This window comes from Diceros bicornis, chromosome 17, assembly GCF_020826845.1.
Source record: "Diceros bicornis minor isolate mBicDic1 chromosome 17, mDicBic1.mat.cur, whole genome shotgun sequence".
Classification (NCBI taxonomy): domain Eukaryota; kingdom Metazoa; phylum Chordata; class Mammalia; order Perissodactyla; family Rhinocerotidae; genus Diceros; species Diceros bicornis.
The window spans coordinates 20,104,660-20,126,386 of record NC_080756.1 but is presented as its reverse complement, the minus strand read 5'-3'; the positions used below and the strand labels follow the sequence as shown (position 1 = coordinate 20,126,386).

Genomic DNA, 21,727 nt, shown 5'->3' with positions numbered 1-21,727 from the left:
GAGTTCTTCGTATCTCCAGACCTAGTAAAGTACCAAGCACAGAGTACACGCTCAGCTAAGTGTTGATGAATGAAGGAAAAAGGAAGCATCTTTACCCAGGCTTTGGAGGGAAGGTGTTTCATCCCTTTCTGCACCCGTTTGCCTGGGGTCCTGTCAGTTACTAGCCTTGAGACCTTCAGCACATTAATAGTTTTGGATTATAATTCCCTTATCTGCACAACATAGTATTTATCTCACATCTTTAATTCCTGTAAAAGATTGGGCCCCGGCTCCCTAAGATTTCATCGTTTGGTGGGAGCCAGCTCTCAAAAGAAGTAACTTCAGGGTTACGTGAGAAGCACGTGCACGCCCCATGAGGGCAGGGATTTCGGGGGATCTGTCTACTTTTTATTCAACTGCTGTACCCCCAGAGCCTGGAACAGTTGTGGCACATAACAGGTGTTCATTAAATAGTTGTTGAAAGATTTAATTAAAAAGTGCTAAGAATAACTACACATCGAATTAAAAAACGCTTTGTGAGGTGCAAAGATACCCCTATGTTCGGAATCAATACTTCGGTCCAGCCCCTGGTCCTGGGAGCGAGCGCCCGTGCGGGGCGGGCGCGCCAGCCGAGCCGCGAAGGCCAGGAGGTGGCGGGACGAGCTCTGGAGGCGGCCGGCGGGAAGGCAGGAGAGCTGCCGGCGCGTGCCGCGCCGGCGGGACGCGCGCCCAGGCCGCTCTGTGCAGCCCAGGGTCGGCGCTCCAGCTGTCCGTCAGAGTCCGAGCAGGCACGCCCCGCCCCCCGGTGGGCGGGCTCCGGACCCGGCGGGGCGGGGGCGGGGCCTGGCTCTCCGCGCCGGGGGCGGGGCCGGGCCTGGGCACTCCGGGCCGGTGCTGGCCCCGGCTGAGCGGCGGGAGCGACCGGAGTCCCGGCCACCAAGGGGTGCGACCCCCCATTGGCCCCGCCTTCCCGGCTGCGGCCCGGCCAATCAGAGCGGCTTTTACTGGCGGGTGGGCCGAGCCGGCCCAGCTGCTCCGAGGCTCTGGCATGGTAACGTCCCCGCGCGGGGGTGGAGGGGCCCGGGGCGGTCCCGCAGCGTCCCTGGCGGTCCGGGGCCAGTCCGGGGGTGCGGGGAGGCCGCCGGGGGTACCCGGGACCCCGGGGGAGGGCGAGGGGAATGAGAGGTTAGGGAGAGGAGCCCGGGAGGGGGGGTGGGGGGCGGGGATTTGGGGGAGAAGGGGTGGGGGAGGCCATGATGGAGGATGGCGTGGGGTGGGGGAGGTTGAGGGAACGAGAGTTGCGGGACTGGGTAAGGAGGAGGAAGGGAAGAAGTGAAGGGAGAAAGGTCGGGAAAGAAGGGAGGGGGCGGGAGATGTGGGAACCACGGGACAAGCAGAGAGCTGGGGGCCGCAGTGTCCCCTCCTGGGATATTTGGCGTGCGACATGCCCCTCCCCCAGACCCACTGCTTGTTCCCTTTGGAACCCCTGGATGCCCCATAATACCTCCAGGAGACCCCCTCCTTCATTTCCCCACCGTCTCCTGAGGTGAGGAGGGGGCACTGTCTCCTGAGGAAGGAGGCTTCCAGCCCCCACCCAGTATTGAATAGTCCAGGAGATGGACGAGCAGAGGCCCCTTGGTCCCAACCCTGGCTTTGCCATCAACAAACTATGTAACAACTCTGTGTGACCTTGGGCAAGTCACTACCTTTCTTTGGGCCTCAGATTTCCCATCGATTAAAAAAAAAGGAAAATGCATAAGAATGATATCTCAGATCTTCCAATGGGGTGGTTCTTAAGAGAGTTCAGAAGAATGGGTTCTAGAACATGGGGAAGCGAGAAGGATGAAGATGGAGGTGAGGCCTTCAGCTGGGGCTGCGGAAAATCCCTAGGGATATGGCGTGGATAGGAAGCACAAAGCCTGCAAGGCTGGGGCAAGCTAGCCAGTGCCTCTGGAATCCTGTTGAAGGAATGGAAAAACTCTAAGTAGAGGAGGAGGTTGAGACCTAACCCAAGAAAGATGAAGACCAGAAGTAACATTCTGTTCTTCAGAGGGAGAGTGACAAGGAGATGGCAGGATCAGAGAGAGGCAATGGAAGATATTTTCTGGTATGACAGCTAGTATCTTTGGGGAGCAGGAAGAATAATAAGGCTGGTACAGGGGAGTGAGGACTAGGATGCTCTTGAAAACAGGGAGGGAGGGGCTGGTGCTCTTTGGGTCAGCTGAAGAAGGGCAGCAGGTAGAGCTAGAAAACAGGGTCATCACCTGGTCTCTCAGCCTCCATGATACATTTCTTTTTGATGATGGCTATGTACCGCCTTCTGAGAGATGTGCCTCCCGGCCTTCATTTTCCAACACACATCCCTTCAGGGAGTGAGTCAGACCAGGCCAACCTGGGATCACCTAGCTGTCTGAGGATTTCAAGATTGTGTGAGGATTGAGGTGAAGCGAAAAGAGGGGAATGAATTTGAGTGTAAGAAATACCTGTGGCACCATCATCCTTGCTGGGAAGCAGCGTTGTGTAGTAGTTGAAAGCACAGGCTTTGGGATCAGACTGCTTGTGTTCCAAACCTGCTTCTCCCAAAGCACAGGCTTTGGGATCTGACTGCTTGGATTCCAGACCTGCCTCTTGCTACTTAATCTCTCTGAACCTCAGTTTCTTTATGTATAAAATGGGGATAATAACCTCTAAGATGGTTGCAAGGATTAAATGAGTGTTTGGCATGGTATCTGGCCCATAATAAGCACTCAGTAGATATTAGCTATTAGTTGTTATTATTCCCTCTTTCCATTCTCATTCTTCTGTCTCTCTGTTCTTGTCCTTTTCTCCTTTTGTTCTTTTTTCTGAATCTTTAGTTTTAGATATCCCTTAGATGTGGAGGCTGAGAAGAACTGATTGCCTCTTAGGGGGTCCTTCCACTGGGCCAGGTGAACATATGTTGATCAAATGATCAGTTGTCTCTTCTTCATCTCTTCCTAGCTCACAAATGTTTTTTTATTCCTGAGAAAACACAGGATCTGCTTCTCTTTCAGCCCCTTTTTCTTATCCTTCTCTCAATATGAGTTACTTTTTCAGATTCTCACCTAGAAGTGTAATAAGACCTAAAGTTTTACAGGCACTGCAGCAAGTGAGATACTGACAGGAGTGTTTTGCGAAAGAAAGAAAGTATACACATCACACGGGGGAGGCTCAGGGAAGGGAGGGCTTTGGAAGTTCTATAGTAATTTACGTTCATTCCGTTGCTCTGTCCTCTGTAGGGAACTGTCCAAAACAGGCCAGTATCTGGATCCTGGCCAGGAGTCTCCATTCCAAGTTAAGGATGGTCATATACAGTTAGTATTTTATTGTTTAGGTTTTCCCTTGCCAGTATTTGATTCCAGTTCCCTTTCCTCAGCCACACAGACCTCTGCCACGCTGCCCCTCTCTCTTATCACAGTCAGCCTTCACCCGGAGAATTTATACACATGTACCTGGGACATGTGTTCACAAGCACATTTGCCTGTTTTAGGATATTCCAGTATGCAAAAATAAGGTTAGGGATGAGTCTGCATTTTATCACAGCACTTTGTGTGCAGGGCCCTGACTAGACACTCAGAGAAGGCTTAAAAAGGAAAAAACTCAATCCCTGAATGTAGGGAAATCCCCCCCTGGGTAGGGAGACAGGTGGTCCCACGTGAAACACCCAGCAAACATCTACAGAGTAGCATGTTGCTCTGTGCTAAGTAGTGCAGCATTTATCCTGAAGGGACACAGTTAGGAATGTGTGTATGTGTGGAGGATAGTCATAGAGGTAAGTTGAAGGAGGTGAATACTGGATCATCTTGAACAAAGAGAGAAAGTGGAATAAAAGAAACACGTGGAGTGATAATTCCTGTGCAAAGAGGAGGAGGGAAGCCATTGAGTCAGGATGAGCCAAGAAGAGTGTGAGATGGGCCTTGTTGAAAGGCTTTGAATGTTAGATGAGCAATTCTGTAGGGTGGGCAATAGGGAGCCACCACTGGATCTCAAGCAAGAATGAGATCATGTTGAATGCTTGCTGATTAACCACATGAGTTGCAGGGGGTATGCTAGAGTGAAAAAACAGACCTGCTTCCTGTGGGAAGGACTGTGTTAAGGGAGTAGGGCTGGAGGGCAGATTGGATCCAGCCCTGGCTGTGTCCCTAACCAGCAGCGGGACCTTGGACTTACTATTCCCTCTTAGTTTTCTCATCTGAAAAAAGGGGACTACCTAAGGTGGTTGCCACAGCGCCCTCTAGCTCTGACATTCTGTCTTCCCTGAATAACTACCAGCCTTACCAATAACTTTGTTTTGTGGGATGAGACCGTTTAGTCATTAAGTCATTATTAGCATGTACTATGTGCCAGTAGGGAGTGGTAAGGAAAATACAGTGGGATAGGATATTGGGATGAGCAAAAACAAAGTCCTTGCCCCTTAGAGTTTTCAGCCTAGTGAAGGCAGCAGATATTTCATTGATTCTAAGACACATTTTAACATTTCTGAAGTCAAGATACATCTTAAATTCAATAGAGTATTATAATTCAGTTGGCAGCATTTGTTTATTAGTCCCACATAACATAATAGTACAATCAGAATTGTACAAGTAACTATAAAATTCAAATGGATAATTGCTGAGGGGGAAGGTACATGGTGTACGAGCATGTAAAAAAGGGCTGTGACTAGTCCACTGGGTGAGGAGGAAGGCTTTCTTGGGAAATGGTGACTGGATAGATGTGAAGGATATGTAGGTGAGGTGTGTGGGTTGGCGGGAAGATTGCCCCACGCAGAGGTGGATGCCTGAGGTAGAGAATGGAGAGGTGAGTGTGGCTGGAGCACAGACCTGGAAGCTCAGCATGGGTGAGGCTGGCAAGGCAGTTGGGGAGCAAACCTGCCACAGCCTCCTAGGCCTTGGGCAGAAGTTTTGGTCTTTACCCTAAGAGCAGCGGGAGCCATCAAGGGGGTTTTAAGCAGGGGAGTAACATGGTCTGAGTGCATTTTGATGAGCTCGTTATGTCTGCAGGTTGGAGTAAATGTGGGGAGACCAGTTGGGAGGCCACTGCAGTAGATCAGATGGAAAAAGGGGTGGTGGGGGTGGAGGAGGAAATGGAGAGAAATAGATGGATTCAAGAAATCTTTTCGGAGGTAGAATTAAGAGGACTCAGTGATGTATTGACAAGCAAGAGGGAGATGTGCAGAGTGACTCACAGGTTTCTGTCTGGGACAGCTGGTAGGAACCAAAGACGGTTACGTAGCGAATGGGAAGTTAGAGAGGATGCGAAGGCAGCTGGAGATGGGAAAGTGTGGCACAGGGAATTGGATTTTCTCCCGTGTGGACTGGTTTCTGACTTCCCATGCTGAGAAAAGTTTCAGGGCACAGGAGTGGGTCTGAATACGGGGCTAGACTGAACACTGAGAAAAGGTGATTGAAGTTGGAGTAGTTTGGTTTATCTCCTCTCCTTAGGACATGGGCAGGAAGAGAGGAAGGACAGGTGTTGCTAAAGGTAGGCATTAGCAAGTATCTTTAAACACTGAGCCTTCTCAGTATAGGGCTAATTGGGGAAGTAGGGCAGTTGGGCAGCAGTGAGGTGGCTCTTCTTCAGCTAGCCACTACCTTTCCCTACCACTCTCCAACTTTCAAGCCAAGAGGAGGAAGGGTGTGGCCTTTTAGCTTCATCTCCAAGCCTCAGTTCACTTAAAAAAAATTTTTTTTGAATGGGTAATATAGTCATATGGCTGCATGTTGAAAAGTTACAAAGGGCATGCAGTGAGACATTTCCCTTCTACCTCTGTCCCCCTTCTACTGATTTGTATGTCATCTTTTGTCTCCAATTTGATATCATCTCCAAGATGATAAAACTTTGCTGCACTTTGTTTTTTTCCCACTTGTTAATATATCTTAGAGATTGTTCCATATCAAGACAATGAGCTTCTTCATTCTTTTTTATGACTGCATGATATTCCATTTTATGTTTGTGTATAATTTCATAGTTACTTGCGGATAGATATTTAGGCTGGTTCCAGTCTTCTGTTTTTACAGATAATGCTGAAATGGAAACCTTGTACACACATCATTTTGGCCATGTGGGGCTATATCTGTAGGATCAATTTTTAGAATTGGAAGTTTCTATATAGAGAGTATTTGTTCCTTCATTCATTTATTCAGTATTTATTGAGTACCCATTATGTGCCAGATACTGTGGCGGCCAGGAATCCAGCTTTCCACAAGTCAGATATGATCCCTGCCCTCATGGAATGTTATTACCCTCTAGTGAGGGGAAACATTTAATTACAAAGTTGTGTACACAAGGAAACTAAAAAGGGAATCAGAGAATAAATTGGAAGGATCTGCTTTAAATAGAGTCAGGAAGGCTTCTTAGAGCAAGTGATATTTAAGTTGAGAACTAAAGGATGGGATGTGGCCAGCCATTAGGTGTAGGACAGAGATCTAAGCTATTCAAAGCCTCATCCACAGGGAAATGAGTTGAGGATCTCTAGGGGAGGAGGAGTAGAGCTAGGGAGATGAGGGAGATGATTGGGAGTGGAAGATGTCAAAAAGAGTGAGTGACTAAAGATGGGGCCAGTTAGGGGAGGGGGCCGGTAGTGAAGAGAGGAGAGTTAGGGAGACTAGTACTTATGAAGGACTAATGCTTATTTGTGTTGGGAGGGCTTTGGGATTGAATCTTTGTCACTGAGTGAATTCAGATAGGGAAACACGAAAAGAGGCCACTTCCTCCCTGGACTCTTTGGGAATGAGAAACCCCTGTTTAACTGGTTTGAGGGAGGCACAGTCTTGCCCACAGGCAGGAGAATGGATGAAAAGCCTTGGGAAGAGCCAGTCTGTGCCTGTAGTGGAGCCTCTTCCATCTTTTCTGTGGCTTTGGCAAAGTGGAAACTTCAAAATAAAGATGACATTGAAGGGGCATGGCCAGCTGGCTCTGGGCTGGTGGAAGAGAGAGCAGACCTACCCAAGGCTCAGAGCTGGGGGTGGACAGGAAATTGGGCTTGGAGACCCTTCCTCTGAACTTTGTGCTCCTTTTTCATCCTCATCCCTCTGCTTCCCTTTTGTAAGCCAATCTCTTTGCCCATCTTGGGTCCTATGACTTTTCTCTCCCTCAACAGTCGGTTCCCGATTCTGGTCCCCGGCCCCCAGCAGCGCCTGCCCCCTTCCCACCGGGGCCCCCCATGATGCCACCACCCTTCGTAAGTTTTTGTCTTTCCCTCGGCTTGGCTTTTCCAGCCTGCACCCCCAACACCTCAGTCCCTAGCACTGCTGCATCGCCAGCACGGTTTTTGTATATTGCCCCCTTCTGCTGCCCTTGGAAGATGGATGGTTTTGCTTGGGCATTGGGGTGGGAGGAGCTGCTGTTAAGCTCTCAGTCCATGAAGTTGACAGTTCCTCCTTTGTCTTTTTGTCCTTGGGACATACTGAGGTCTCCTGGGGGGTAGGAGAAGTGGAAGGAAAAGACCCCATTAGTGTGAGGGCAGGCGGGGCTGTCTTTCTCTTTCAGTACTCCTTATCTGTATTCTTTAAATATGCCACAGAAGTCAGGCTGGAATAGCAGCTGGTAGTCCGAGTTGGAGAAAAAGGGATGAGTGACAGGGGACTGGGGGATTTGGGTACCTGGACACCTGCCTCTGGCCCTGTATCTGAGAAGCTTCTCTGGGGTGAGCTGCTGAAGAGGTGGAGCCTTCTAGCTGCAGTCCGGTGGCAGTTACACTTCCCTTTTCCCTCTTCCTTCCATACCTCTCAAGAAGCTGTGTCCTTGCCTGTTAGACTCAGAGGACCCCCCGGTTATCAGTCTTTCTCAGTGATGAAGAGGGAGGCAGTTTTATGCTTTGTAATTCTCAAACTAAAGCCTTGGAATTGCCTCAGAGCTGAGAGGGAGGGTTGGGAAGGGTGGGAGACAAGGTGTTTCCTGACAGGTCTAAGGCAGTGTCTTCTCCGCTCAGTGTCTCTGCCTTTCCTCATTTCCAGATGCCCCCTCCAGGAATCCCCCCACCCTTTCCTCCGATGGGGCTACCCCCCATGAGTCAGAGACCACCAGCCATCCCTCCCATGCCACCTGGCATCATGCCCCCAATGCTTCCACCAATGGGGGCGCCACCACCACTCACACAGGTAATCCTGCCCCCTGCATCGGCGCCTCAGAAAACCCTGTGAGTTTAGCTGGGGGTGGAGATGAGAGTTGTCATCTGGACTTCAGAAACTGGGGAGGGAAGGGAGGGAGCTTTGGGCCAGGCCCATGTCGATCTGTCTGCTAAATGACTGGAGAAACGCTAGGCTAGGCCCAGAGCCCCAAACCTGGGGATTGCCTGAGGAGGTGCCCATGTGAGAGTCATGGCCCCAGTCTCTGTCAGGACCCTGCCCAGCTTGGGCGTGCCCTCATCTCAGTAGCTGGTTTTTGTCTTCTTTGTATCCATAGATACCAGGAATGGTACCTCCCATGATGCCAGGAATGCTGATGCCAGCGGTGCCCGTCACTGCAGCGGTAAGCGTTGGGGGCTGGCAGGAAGCCGTGTGGGTCTGATGTGGTGTACAGGGATATGGCCTCCTTTCTTTGCCTCTTCTCTTCGGATCACCCTGGTCCCTGGTGGCACTCCCCACCCTCAAGTCCTTCCAGCCACATACTCTGCTCTTCTAGTGTCCCACTCATCCCCAAAGGCATGCCCATTCTCTTTTGGTATTCCCTCCCCGCTGCTGTGCCCAGCTCCCTTAAGGAACACACTCATGCCGGACACTGCTTACCTTGCATAGCTTGCACTATGGACACTTGAATACAGCCCCCTCTTCACATCTTCTCTGCCTCAGGAGGAAGCAACAGCATCTTGGGATCTCACTGTACTTTCTTGTGCTGTTGCTCAGTGTAGTAAGAGTCTGGGTAGGAGGTAGAATTTGGTATCCACTGTGAAAGAGATGGGCCTTGGAGGTCAACTCAACAAAATACTCTCACTTGAGGAAAATAAAGAAAGGAGCTGCTGTGCGATTCGCCCTGGGGTCCTAGAGCCAGGGCCTCAGAGGGTGGGGGCAGCCTCTTAGGGAGCAGAGATCCTTGGGAGCAGGACACCTGGATCCTGGCCTGGCCTGCTTCTCTATCCCCCATGGCCTGGGTCCTGGGGGCCACTGGGCTTGGCCCCAACCCTTCCCCCTCCTCTTTCTTCGGCAGACGGCTCCGGGTGCGGACACCGCCAGCTGTGAGTCTTCTGGGGGCCTGTTCCCCCCAGGCTCGGAGGTTGGGGGGATAGGGGAGAGGGGACCGTGGATTAGAGCCCACCCTGGATCATGCGTGTTGGGATGCCAGGGAGCCTGGGATGTTGATGGGACCAGGGGATATTTATTGGGGATGGATAAGGGAGGAATAGTTGGGGATAAGATGGGAATTGGAGCAAGGAGTTAATATGTTTCCTTTGGCTTCTTTTCTAGCTGCTGTGGGTGGGACAGGCCCTCCGGTGAGTTCTTCTAGCTCAGGGGTCTCTGGGTAGAAAGGCTGAAAGCGGGGGGCTGATGGTTAAATCTTTGGGGTGAGGAGGAGAAGCTTTGGCAAAGGGGCCTTGACCACCATTCTGTGCACCCCCCCACCCAGAGGGCCCTGTGGAGTGAGCATGTGGCCCCTGATGGGCGCATCTACTACTACAATGCTGACGACAAGCAGTCCGTGTGGGAGAAGCCCAGCGTGCTCAAGTCCAAGGCAGAGGTCCTGAATGGGGCTTTCTGGCCCTTCCTTTCAGCTGCCCTGACCCTTCCAAGTCCTTGGCCTCCCCCAAGTCTCTAAACATACACATGGTTCCTCTGATCCCAAGATCCCTGACCACCCTCCGACCTTCCTAGGCTCTCAGGAAGTCCACCTTCCCCCGTGCTGAACCAGGCCAGGTGGTAGCTAAAAACTCCTGTGTCCCCTACTCACTGGATCCCTTAGCTCCCCCACCTGGCTGGAGGGCATGCCCAGCCCACTGATGTCCTCTGACCCATCCTCTTGTAGCTGCTGCTGTCTCAGTGTCCCTGGAAAGAGTACAAGTCGGACACAGGCAAACCTTACTACTATAACAACCAGAGTAAGGAGTCCCGCTGGACCCGGCCCAAGGACCTGGATGACCTGGAGGGTGAGGAGGGGTAGGGCCCGGGCAGGGCTCTGGGAGGTGGCTCTTGACACACCGTGACCATATTATCTTTTCCCATTGTAGCTCTAGTCAAACAGGAGGCTGCAGGGTGAGTGACTTGCCCCACCTGTCTACCTGAGGGGTGGGAGTGGACTTGCTCCTCCCGATCCATCCATCGCTACTTCGTGGGAGAAAGAGCCAGCTCTCAGTCTCCTTGTGGAGTGGTCTCCTCTAGCCCCAGTCCTTCACAGGATAGAGAGACCAGCTAGCCCCTGACTACCTCTATTCCTGCTCTACTCCTGGACACTGCCCTTCTGGCTCACCTGCAGGAAACAGCAACAGCAGCTGCCACAGACACTACAGCCACAGCCTCCTCAGCCACAGCCTGACCCCCCACCTGTGCCTCCTGGCCCCACCCCAGTGCCCACCGGCCTCCTAGAACCTGAGCCAGGTGGGAGTGAAGATTGCGATGTGTCAGAGGCTGCCCAGCCCCTGGAGCAGGGGTTCCTTCAGCAGCCGGAGGAGGGCCCTAGCAGGTGAGGGCTGCCCCCCCGCGGCATTCCAGATGCTGGCCTCTGGCTCCACACTGGTTCAAACCTTGACCTCTGCCAGGCCTCTTGGGAAGGGTGTGAAGATCTGGGTGTGACCTCTGAAGGGCAGAAAAGGGCTGCTCTGGGAACAAGGAGGGGGTGGTGTGCTGCTGATCATGCAGGGCACTGAAAGCTATGGGGACTAGGGGACGCTGTGGCTGAGTCCCCTTTGCCCCCCAGTTCTGCTGGACAGCATCAGCCACCACAGCAGGAGGAAGAAGAATCAAAGCCAGAACCAGAGAGGTCTGGCCTCAGTTGGAGCAATCGGGAGAAGGCAAAGCAGGCCTTCAAGGAGCTGCTGAGGGACAAGGTGCTGGTGGGGGGCTCTCAGGGTAGGCCTGGAGGGGGCTGGAGGTGGGCAGGCCCCGTGACCCCTGCCTGCTCCATTCCAGGCTGTCCCCTCCAACGCCTCGTGGGAACAGGCCATGAAGATGGTGGTCACCGACCCCCGTTACAGGTAGGCCTGGGCAGAGGGAGCCAGGCCCTCCAGGCCCTGTTTATGAGAACAGCTGGGCCAGGAACTCCCTGAGAAACCCCAGCTCAACACTCAGGCCCCAAGGGGGCCAGAGTCAGGAGAGTGATAGACGGGTAAGGGTGCAAGGGGAAGAGAAGCTGGAGGGCCTCCAGGAGGAGGGGAAGGTGTCTGACATGAGACATTCAATAAATGCTTGTTGAATTGAATTGATTCGAATTGAATTAATTGGGGAAAGAGGGGACTGGATAGGGCAGAGGCCCGCCTGCAACTTGAGAACCCTAAAGCAAAAGGGCCCAGTATTAGCAGTGTCTTGGAGCCCGGTCTCTTCCCCTCACTGCCTCTAACCCTTCCCCACATCCCAGAGACCTGTCTTGCCTCCCTGGGCCCTCGGAGCCCCTGCAGCCTGCTGTGCCCATGCATGGTCCCCTCACTCAGTTCTGTGTGCCATGACCCTGCTTTGTGGGCTGTGCAGGGTGGTTCAGGCTGACTCCTTTATCCCCACTCCACTCCCATCCTGTCCACCTCAGTGCCTTGCCCAAACTGAGTGAGAAAAAGCAGGCATTCAATGCCTACAAGGCGCAGCGGGAGAAGGAGGAGAAGGAAGAGGCCCGGCTAAGGGCCAAGGAGGCCAAGCAGACCTTGCAGCATTTCCTGGAGCAGCACGAACGCATGACCTCCACCACCCGCTACCGGTCAGGGGGCCGGGCTGGGGTGGGGTCTGGGAACCCTGAGAACACACGGGCCTAGGGTCTCTGTTCTCTGCCTGCCGACCCACAGCCTATGTGCTCCACAGGAGGGCAGAACAGACCTTTGGGGAGCTGGAGGTCTGGGCTGTGGTCCCTGAGAGGGATCGAAAAGAGGTTTATGATGATGTCCTCTTCTTCCTGGCCAAGAAGGAGAAGGTAACAGTCACTGGGCTGGATCCGTCAGCCCCATTTCATCTTAGAATCCCCATGTCTTTGCTTCCTGATGGGCCCTGGTCATTCACTTCTCCACTGCCCCAGGGTCCCAGCTTCTTACTTGGGAGCTGGTGTGGCACTTGCACATCCCCCCATTTCTGCTCTGAGCCTACAACCTTGGGCATGAGAGGGCCAGAAGGAGTTACTGAGGGGTCGGTCTGTAACCTGTGCTCCTTCCCCTTTCAGGGGCCATGAAACCTTTGCGTCTGGCCCTCCTAGGGTTCCCTAGCTGCCTACCTTTCCCCAAATCCTCCTCTGCCCAGGCCTACTTGAGTAGCTCCGGCCTGCCCTGCCTCACCCTGACCCTGTGGCTCCCCAGGAACAGGCCAAGCAGCTGCGGCGCCGCAACATCCAGGCCCTGAAGAGCATCCTTGATGGGATGAGTAGCGTCAACTTCCAAACCACATGGTCCCAGGCCCAGCAGTACCTCATGGATAACCCCAGCTTTGCTCAGGACCACCAGCTGCAGAGTAAGCCCAGTCTCCAGTCCTGCCTGTCCCTTCCCCGCTCTTCGTGGATCTGAGCCCCCAGAGCCTGCTGCACACTGCTCCCCTGCCCCTCCTGGACATCCAGGAGTCCCCAGCACTCACTCAGTCCCTGTCCCTGTACCTCTCTGGACTCTGCTTCAGAGTCCCAGAATGCTTCAGGACACCCCCTCCCTCCCTTCAGGGTTCACTGTTGACATGGACATTGTGTCCTTGGAAGAAGAGCTCTGGGACTGGAGTCAGAAGACCTGGAGATGATGATTTTTATAGCCCATATGAATATGGTCTTAAATCGTCATGGCACTCTGGGCCTTAACTGGTCACACATGTTACTATAAGCTGTTGCCCTGTAATCACTGACGATATCAGTAATTTACCTCCTGAAGTTGCATCAAAACCTGATTGATTCCCGGTTCCATAAAACATAAAACTTCAGATCCTGAGATAACTGGTTTCATATGATGACTTCCAGTAACTGAATTTACAAGAGCCGAATACTTGCTAGTTTTTCCTCGTACAATTAATGAATCCTCCTAAAGAACCACTATTTCAGCAGCATCTCCCACAGAGCCCTCTGCCCCCCTTGCCCCACTACCCTGAGTGTCCCCGGCACCTACAGGGACAACATCCTTAAAGCACTGGGGGGCTGGGGTCTGAGAGGGTGTCTGTTGCTGATGTGGTGCCTGCTGAGCCTCCTCCCCACGCTTAGACATGGACAAGGAAGATGCGCTGATCTGCTTTGAGGAGCACATCCGAGCTTTGGAGAGGGAGGAGGAGGAGGAGCGAGAGCGGGCCCGGCTTCGGGAGCGGCGCCAGCAACGCAAGAACCGGGAGGCCTTCCAGGTATCTTTGCCACCCTCTGGATCGGAGCTCACTCTGCCCTGGTCTTTAGCCTCCCCGCCCATGCCCTGCCTCCTCGGCCAGGCCCACTGTTTTGTCTTTGTCCAGCCCTGTCCCAGCTCCAGGAGGCCTCTCTATGTCTGTAGTTCTGCTCCTGCTGTGTCCCCTCTATTCTGGGTGGAGCTCCTCTAGGAAGACTAGATGTATGCACAACCCAGAAACTGCCAGTAGTAAACACCTTAAAGGCACAGCTTGGCAGCTACGCCAAGTTTATTTCCCTTCAGTGGGGAGGCAGACAGGCCTAGCTGGCTTATTCCCCAGCTTGGAGGTGGTACTGGTGGTGGTGGTGGTGGGGTTACTTAGCTGTATGTAACACATCAAGAAGTTGAAACCAAGTCATGGGAAGATTGTGCTGCAGGCAAATTTCTGTTTCTTTGCCTCCCAGCCTGGCTCCTTCTCATGTTTTAGTCTGTCCCTCTCTGTGTTTATGTTCTTTCCTTTCACATTGCTCTCTGCCTCCCCATCTGTGTCTCTTCGTCTCTGCCTCCCTTGCCTGCATTTCCTCAACCTGGATTGTCTCTGCCTCTCCCTGCCATCCCCTCCCCTCCTCCCCGGTCTTTGACTCTGCCTCCCTCCCTGTCTCACTCTTCCTATAACTGACCTCTCTCTGCTCAGACCTTCCTGGACGAGCTGCACGAGACGGGGCAGCTGCACTCTATGTCCACCTGGATGGAGCTGTACCCAGCGGTCAGCACTGATGTCCGCTTTGCCAACATGCTGGGCCAGCCGGGTAAGGCAGCCAGGCTCCCCTTCTCTGGCCTGGCTTCCTGCCCTGCCAGCCTCTCTGCATCCCCACTCCCTGGTCCTTTCCTCGACCCCGTCCCCAGGCCTTGGGAAGCTGCCGCCCGCCAGGCCCCCCTCCCTCCCTCCCCCGCAGGCTCCACCCCTCTGGACTTGTTCAAGTTCTATGTGGAGGAGTTGAAGGCACGATTCCATGATGAGAAGAAGATCATTAAGGACATCCTTAAGGTGAGGGAGGCCCGGGGTTGTGGATGGATGCAGGCTGGGTATGGGGCACACCCCCTAGACAGGACTTGCTGATAAGTCCTGTTTTGCAGGAGTGTTGCAGCTCTGTTCAGCAGATATCTACTGTGATCCTGTACTGTGCGCTGGGGACATAATAAGATATAATTTCTGCCCATAAGGAGCTTATGGCCTAATAGGAAGATAGATATGACATCTATTACACAGAGGGGCAAGTTATTACAGAGATGAGAATCAGAAGAATTGACATTTGAACTGTACCTTTAAGAAGGAGCAGATGGAGTGGGTAGAGGTCCCGGGCATAGGGTACTGCAGGACGAAGGCAATAGGGTGGAAAGGACATGGCCGGTTTGAGGAGCAGGAAGCCCAGCTAACCATAAACTGGCAGCCCACAAATACGTTCCTTCTGGCCTGTGCAATGTTTTAGAAAAATTTGGAATTTGTTGCTGACATTTTAAAATCGGGAGATTGCACGTAAAAATCTGGATCTTCAGCTTCTCTTGAAAATTTAGATTACCTAGCAACACTGGGCTGGTTTTGCAAGGCATTCAGTGGACTCAAGCTGAGATGCCACTTCCTTTTAGAAGGGGCATGTCATCCTTATCCTCACTTCTCCTTATCACTTCCCTGATGTGGCAGCGAGTTCAGCTGCCACTTATCATCACACGTGCACGTTGCTTTTCTTACACTGGAGAAGTAGTTCTCAACATCCATGTCTATCAAAGGTGGAAAAGTGAGTGAGGGACTAAGAGAGCCTTGTGTTTCAGAAGGAAAAAAACAAAAGGAAAGCAACTTTCATTGTGGAAGTGAAGAACATTCTAAGGCATTTGAGGCGGCAGAATAGCACAGTGGTTAGGAGCAGGACTGTGGAGGCAGACTGCGTTGGGTACAAGTCCAGCTTAACCACTTATGAGTTGCGTGACTTTGGGCAGATTTCTTAACCTTTCGGAGCCCCAGTTTCCTTTCTGAAAAATGAGGAGTTTGCCACCAAAGTACACCTCATTACCGAGGGGAGTAACTTGGTACCTGGATGAGAAGGGTCTGAGAATAAAACTAGAAATGTCCCGCTGCACATACATTTCTTTGAAGTCCTATGTTTTGCCTCACAAATTCATGCATGTGTTGCATTTTAATACCATATTACTGCTCTGTTTAATATAAACTTAATATTTTAAAATTACTTACCATTAGGTAAGATATATCATATTGTCCTGTGGCTTCCTCTTTCTCTGGAACCACCTGCCCCAGTTTGGAAGTAGAGCCCTGCGTGTAAAATGCCTTGAATGCTAAAATAAGAAATTTGGATTTTTATCTTGTAAGTAATGGGGAGCCGGGGAGTGACGTGATCAGACGATGTCTTGGAAAAGCCACTGGTGCTAGTGGAGAGTCGCACCTCTCAGCCTGAGAACTAGTCCCCTTAGGGATGGGAGGTGGTAGGAGGATAGATCTTGAAGCCTCAGGATACTGAAAGTGATAGTGGCAAGTAATTCAAATAAATTCTGAGCTTGAGTCATCTTTTTCTGACTCACCCACAGACCTCTTCCCTGCCGTTGGGGCCATGTGGTAGAAAAGCCTGAGCAGCACTGGACTCGCAGGGGTGGGCTAGAGGTGTGGGAGAGGGTGTGCAGGGAGCCCAGTCAGGAGGCTGTGATCTGGGGGGGCAGTGAGCTTCGGGCGGGGACAGTGGGGATGGGGATGAGGGGAGAGCTGTAGTGCTCCAACTGTGTGTCTGAGACTCCCTAGGTTTCGTCAGAGGTGCCCTGGGATAAGCAAGGGGGGGTTGAGGAGGGGGAATTTTATGCTCCTTCCTCTATTTTCAAGTACAGCAGCATGCTTCTCTTTTATACACAGAGGTTCTACATAAGATTTTTATTGAAAAAATGTTTCTGCTGTTAAAAAAAATGAAACTTGAAAACCAGTAGGATACAGTCACTCAGAACTAGAATTGACAGATTTTTTTTTTGTAAAATTGAAGGAAAAGAAGGAGTGAGTTGAAGTTGGCAGGAGTGGATGATGGCTCCATGGGTAAGGATTAAGCAGAAAGAGCAGGGCTAGAGAAACTAGGAATTCCATTTGGGGACTTATTCTCAAAAGCAGCCTGGGGCAGGGAAGAATAAAGCACATACCGTATTTTAAATAGGATAATCATATAAAGTAGAAATATCTAATCCCAGGATAGCTAAATTTTATTGGACACTTAACTTTTAGCCACAGAGTGGCTGGTCCTGCTGACAGGCTTGCAGGAGTCCTATCCTCACTGAGTCCTGTCTGTCTACACCTCCTGAGAAAGAAGCTTCTTTAGCAAGTTCCCCTTTCTGTTCCTCCTTTTGGGCTCCTACTTATGGAAGGCAGATAAGCCCAGGAGTCCCTGTGGCCATCTGCCACCAGGCACACTGTGATGGCGCCTCTCATAGGATAATGCAAAGAGCCCTGGACTTGGAACAACTGGGAAGATCCAGGCCTGGGAGATCCATGGGAGTGGGGGGTGCGGTGGGTCATGGGAAATGAACTCTTGGGATCTGCTGACTTTGAAGTGTCTATGAAATATCCAGTCTAGTATGGGTCTGAAAATCAGGAGAGAGGTGGAAGGATGAGATTGCTAGGGACAGTGTAGATTGGGTAGTGAGAAAAGCTTAAGTGCTGTTATCAGGGGAACAAGTGTATGCAAGAGAGGTGATAAAAGAGGTCAGAGAGACAGGAGGGGACCCTGGAGAGGGGAGTGTCTAAGGAGTGAACAGCAGAGGTGCCGAGGACCAGACGAGCAAGGATTGAGAAGGGGCACTAGGAGTTGGCTATTAGGCCATGAGCAACCTTTGGGAGAGCAGTGTCCGTGAAGAGGGTGGAGTGGGTGCAGCACAGGCTTTAGAGTCAGATAACTCCTGGCTGTTTATTGGGTGAGACCTCTGCAAGTTCTTTAATGTCTCTGAGCCACAGTTTCTTCATCTGTAAAATGGAGATAATTTATGTGTATGGTTGTGAGAATTAAATGATAACATTTGTAAAGTGTCTTGCTTGTAGTAGGCTCAATAAGTGTTTGTTTGTTTTCTTTGTGCTACATTTAAAGATTTTGAAACAAAGGGAAAGAAGCAGAGATTGTTAGCATGAGGAAGGTGAGAGCAGGGTAGATAGTATGTTCCAGGTTAAGTGAGTTGTGTGCTTGATGGAAGGAACCAGTGAGGAGGTGAGATTAAAGCCTTCGATTCCCTAAGAAAGAGAGAGATTGATGTGTTTGAGGAGAAGGGCTGGAAAGCATGGGTTGAGGAAGTCCTCTTGGAAGAATTCTTGCAGGAAGAGCATGCCTCTGCCATCAGCAGGAAGGCTGGAACAAGTTGGAGCTGTGTGGAGGGAAAGGAAGGGAATCTGGGCCTGTGCCCCAGCTGACTCGAGAGCCAGACTTCAAACTCCAGTGGCTCCACTCTGCACCGTGTTGTCTTGGGCCAAGTGAGATAACTTTCCTAAGCCTCTGCTTCACTGGGGTGTTGTGAGGCTTAGATGAGAAGCACAGAGCCTGGCCCATGGTGCTTCAAAAATGTGAGGTGTTCTTAATATTGTTTGGGAGTTGCACACCTGATGGCCTCTGTTTCTCCTGTGGACTGAGTGATCTATGTGGGTCTTGTGCTTAACAGTACAGGCTTTGGTGTTTGAAAGACCTGGGGTAGAGTCCTCGCTCAGCCACATAGCCTGAGACCTTGGGCAAGTGCTCTAGTTTCTCTAAACCTTGCTTTCTCCTTCTACATAAAATTAGGAGACTAGGACCTATCCTTAAATTTAGATAGGTGAGGATTAAATGAGATAATGTGTGTGAAGGACTCAGCGTGGTACCCGGTACATGGTAAACACTCAATAAATATAGCCAAAGGGTGGGACCAGCAGATGTTGACTGAGAACGCATAGAAGTTACTGAGCAGCAGGAGGGCCCACAAGGGCCCAGCTGGGGCCCCAGCTTTAAGCCAAAGGAACAAAGAGCCAGTTGTGAGAAACTCAGGCATCAATCGGCAGATGTGGCACACACACACCCTGCCCCCCTCCTGATGTGATCCAACCCCCCGGCTCCCTGTGACAGGTAAACCAAGGGTAGGCATGGGGGACTTAATCATCAGATGGCGAGGACCGGACAACTTGGTTTTTGAATGTGTCCCAGTCCTGTGGATCTCTTCTGGGGGTAGGGGGCTTCTTGAGCTTCCTGTAGTCTGACCCCCCTGCCTGCCCCGGAGGCCACCTTTGGGCCTCAGGCCCGTCCGTGGTGCCCCCTGCTTCATGCGCTGCTGTGCCCACAGGACCGGGGCTTCTGCGTGGAGGTGAACACAGCCTTTGAAGACTTCGCCCACGTCATAAGCTTTGACAAGAGGGCTGCTGCGCTGGACGCAGGCAACATCAAGCTGACCTTCAATAGTGTGAGGGGCCAGGCGGGGTGGGACTGTAGCCAGGACTCTGTTCTTGAACTCATCCCTGTGTCTTGTTCCATTCCTTCTCGCTCACTGCCCCAACGTGACTGTACCCCCAGTTCAGGGAATGATAGTAGGAACCCAGACCCCAAATTCCTATCTCCTAAGGTATGCCTGAGTGGGACCTGGGCACTCACCTTCCTGGGTGACTATGTTCTGTGTCCTTTCTGCTCTCAGCTGCTGGAGAAAGCAGAGGCGCGGGAGAGAGAGCGGGAGAAGGAGGAGGCACGAAGGATGCGGCGCAGGGAAGCTGCCTTTCGAAGCATGCTGAGGCAGGCCGTGCCTGCCCTGGAGCTGGGCACTGCCTGGGAAGAGGTCAGGACTGCAGCCTGGCACCAAACACCACCCCCTCAGTCCTGAGGGCAGCGGTGCTTCTCCACCACTGGGGGCCCACCCCAGTCATAGCACAGCTCAGGGCCGGCTCAGGCTCCCTTCCTTCCTCTGCCCCAGCCCTGCCCTGTGTTCATGGTGGCGTCCATGCCGTGCTGGGGCTGGTCTGATCAGCAGTGCTCTCCCGTTCAAGGTCCGTGAGCGCTTTGTGTGCGACTCAGCCTTTGAGCAGATCACCTTGGAGTCGGAGCGGATCCGGCTCTTCCGGGAGTTCCTGCAGGTACTGGAGGTGAGGCAGAGCTTCTGGTCCTCTGGATCTTTCTCAGGCTCTTGAACACCTGAGGCCAGCTCAACAGAGACCTCAGTGACTTCTCACCCCTGGGGCTCTCCTTGCCCTGGACAACTAAGGAAGGGGAGGTCTTAGGGTGCCCTGGGATAGGCCTAAGGCCCTAGCCTCAGGGAAGGAGGCAAAACCAGGTTTTAGGATGCAGGGTTCTTCCTGGGGCTAACCCTGGTGCCTTCCTCACCCCTCCCTCTGCTCTACCAGACTGAATGCCAGCACCTCCACACCAAAGGCCGAAAACATGGCAGAAAGGGCAAGAAGCACCATCGCAAGCGTTCCCACTCGCCCTCAGTGAGTTGGCAGGTAGAAGGGACGGGTGAGGCTGCATTGTCTGGGGGCCTAAGAACCACTTTTCTTGTTTTTGCCCTACATCACCTCCCTTGGAGGGAGATTTGAAGATTCTTTTGGCCCTGGATCCTCCTCTCTGTCCCCAATTCCCAGACCTGAGGGCTTCTGGAGGCCAGAGAACCTCTGCGCTGACATGTATCCGCTCATCTGCCCAGGGCTCTGAGTCAGAAGAGGAGGAGCTGCCCCCACTGTCTCTCCGGCCCTCCAAGCGGAGGAGACGGAACCCCTCAGAGTCAGGCTCTGAGCCCTCTTCCTCACTTGATTCGGTTGAAAGTGGGGGTGGTGCCCTTGGAGGACGGGGCTCCCCATCCTCCCGCCTTCTCCTTGGATCAGGTAAGCAGTTGGGAGTTGGAGAAGTTGGCCCAGATGGACAGGAGGCCCTTGGGAAGCCCCAACCCCCTGAGGGTAGAGTGGTTTGGGAGGGCTGCACCATCGCAGAGTAGGAAGAACGTCCCATCTCTGCCCAGGCAGGAAACTGGGAGAAGGAAGGAAAGCTGGACTGACTGCAGCTTCCGCAGACAGGTCCTTTCCTGTGAAGAACAAGCAGATGGACCATGGCAGAGAAAAGGATGAGCCCTCCCTTCTCCCATGGGACTTAGTGGGGGTTTTTCTGTCTCTAGATCATAGCCTTCGGAAAGCCAAGAAACCAAAAAAGAAAACTAAGAAGAGAAGACACAAGTCGGTGCGTAGAGAAGGAACTTCTACCCAAGGCCCTGCTGTTTGTGAGATCTCTTCCACCCGCCTCCCAGGCTGTCCTTCACAGGAACTGAGGAGGGGGGCTCTGGGCTCTTACAGAACAGTCCTGAGAGTGAGACAGACCCTGAGGAGAAAGCTGGCAAGGAGAGTGATGAAAAAGAGCCAGAACAGGATAAGGACAGGGAGCTCCGGCGAGCAGAGCTCCCTAACCGCTCCCCAGGCTTTGGAATCAAGAAGGAGAAGGTGAGAGGCAGGCGCCTGGCCCAAGCCCCGTCAGCACTCTGTCCAGGCCTCCACGGCCTTTGGTGGGGGGAGCTTTTGGTGAGTTGTGCCTTTGCTCCACCAGACGGGCTGGGACACATCGGAAAGCGAGCTGAGCGAGGGTGAGCTGGAAAGGCGGCGGCGGACACTTCTGCAGCAGCTGGACGACCACCAATGACCTGACGAGCCGCTCTGCCTTGGGTCTGTGTGAGGCTCTGGCTCCTAGGTCACCCTCACCGTCTGCCCCAGACTCCTTCCTTAGTCTGTTTTCCTCAAGTAACCCCACCCCAACACACCATTGCTGGCACCTCCCAAAGTTGCTTGTGGTGTTGAAGGGTCCCCACTTCCCGGACAAATAGTGCAGTCCTTGCCCTCAGCCCCAGACCAGAGATTGGTGGTATATGCCATGTGGGGTGGGTAGTGCCAGTAGATAAAATGTGAGAAAGGGCCTCCAGGGAAGAGTGACAGGCTGGTGGACACAGCCTGGGTGGCAGAGGGCGGGGTCCTTACCCTCTAGCATCAGTGCCTGCTCCTGCCTGCCCAGGCCCTAGGGCTCCACCACTCCTTGCTCCAGCCCTGGGACCCCGTGTATGTGTGTTTTGTTTTGTTTTGTTTTTGTTTTTTAAATAACAATATTTATAACATGGCCAGTGGCTCTTTTGTGCTCTCCATATGCTACGGGGGCAGGCTGGGGAAGGTGCATGCATGGCCAGCAGAGGGCACTAGTGTCTCAGAGCAGGCCTGCCTCCCTTTGTGTGGTTGGAGCCCACCCAGCCTGGTTCCCCTTCCCCAGGCTTTTGCACTCACCTCCCCTAAGCAGATGGCAGCTCCGCCCAGCC

General features: G+C 52.7%; 1 protein-coding gene across 1 annotated transcript; it reads left to right on the top strand.

The window, feature by feature from the left end:
• Nucleotides 1-966: 966 nt before the first annotated feature.
• PRPF40B (pre-mRNA processing factor 40 homolog B) lies at nucleotides 967-21,536 on the top strand. Its single transcript, XM_058558319.1, has 26 exons — nucleotides 967-1,030; nucleotides 7,097-7,177; nucleotides 7,953-8,096; nucleotides 8,401-8,466; nucleotides 9,142-9,169; nucleotides 9,399-9,424; nucleotides 9,559-9,669; nucleotides 9,955-10,075; nucleotides 10,157-10,181; nucleotides 10,402-10,608; nucleotides 10,843-10,972; nucleotides 11,055-11,119; nucleotides 11,665-11,829; nucleotides 11,931-12,039; nucleotides 12,416-12,566; nucleotides 13,291-13,424; nucleotides 14,097-14,211; nucleotides 14,359-14,450; nucleotides 18,743-18,859; nucleotides 19,088-19,225; nucleotides 19,434-19,529; nucleotides 19,788-19,874; nucleotides 20,087-20,264; nucleotides 20,552-20,613; nucleotides 20,727-20,870; nucleotides 20,974-21,536. The coding sequence occupies exons 1-26, from the start codon at nucleotides 1,028-1,030 to the stop codon at nucleotides 21,064-21,066; spliced, it is 2,688 nt and encodes an 895-aa protein (XP_058414302.1). The 5' UTR covers nucleotides 967-1,027; the 3' UTR covers nucleotides 21,067-21,536.
• The last annotated feature ends 191 nt before the right edge of the window (nucleotides 21,537-21,727 follow it).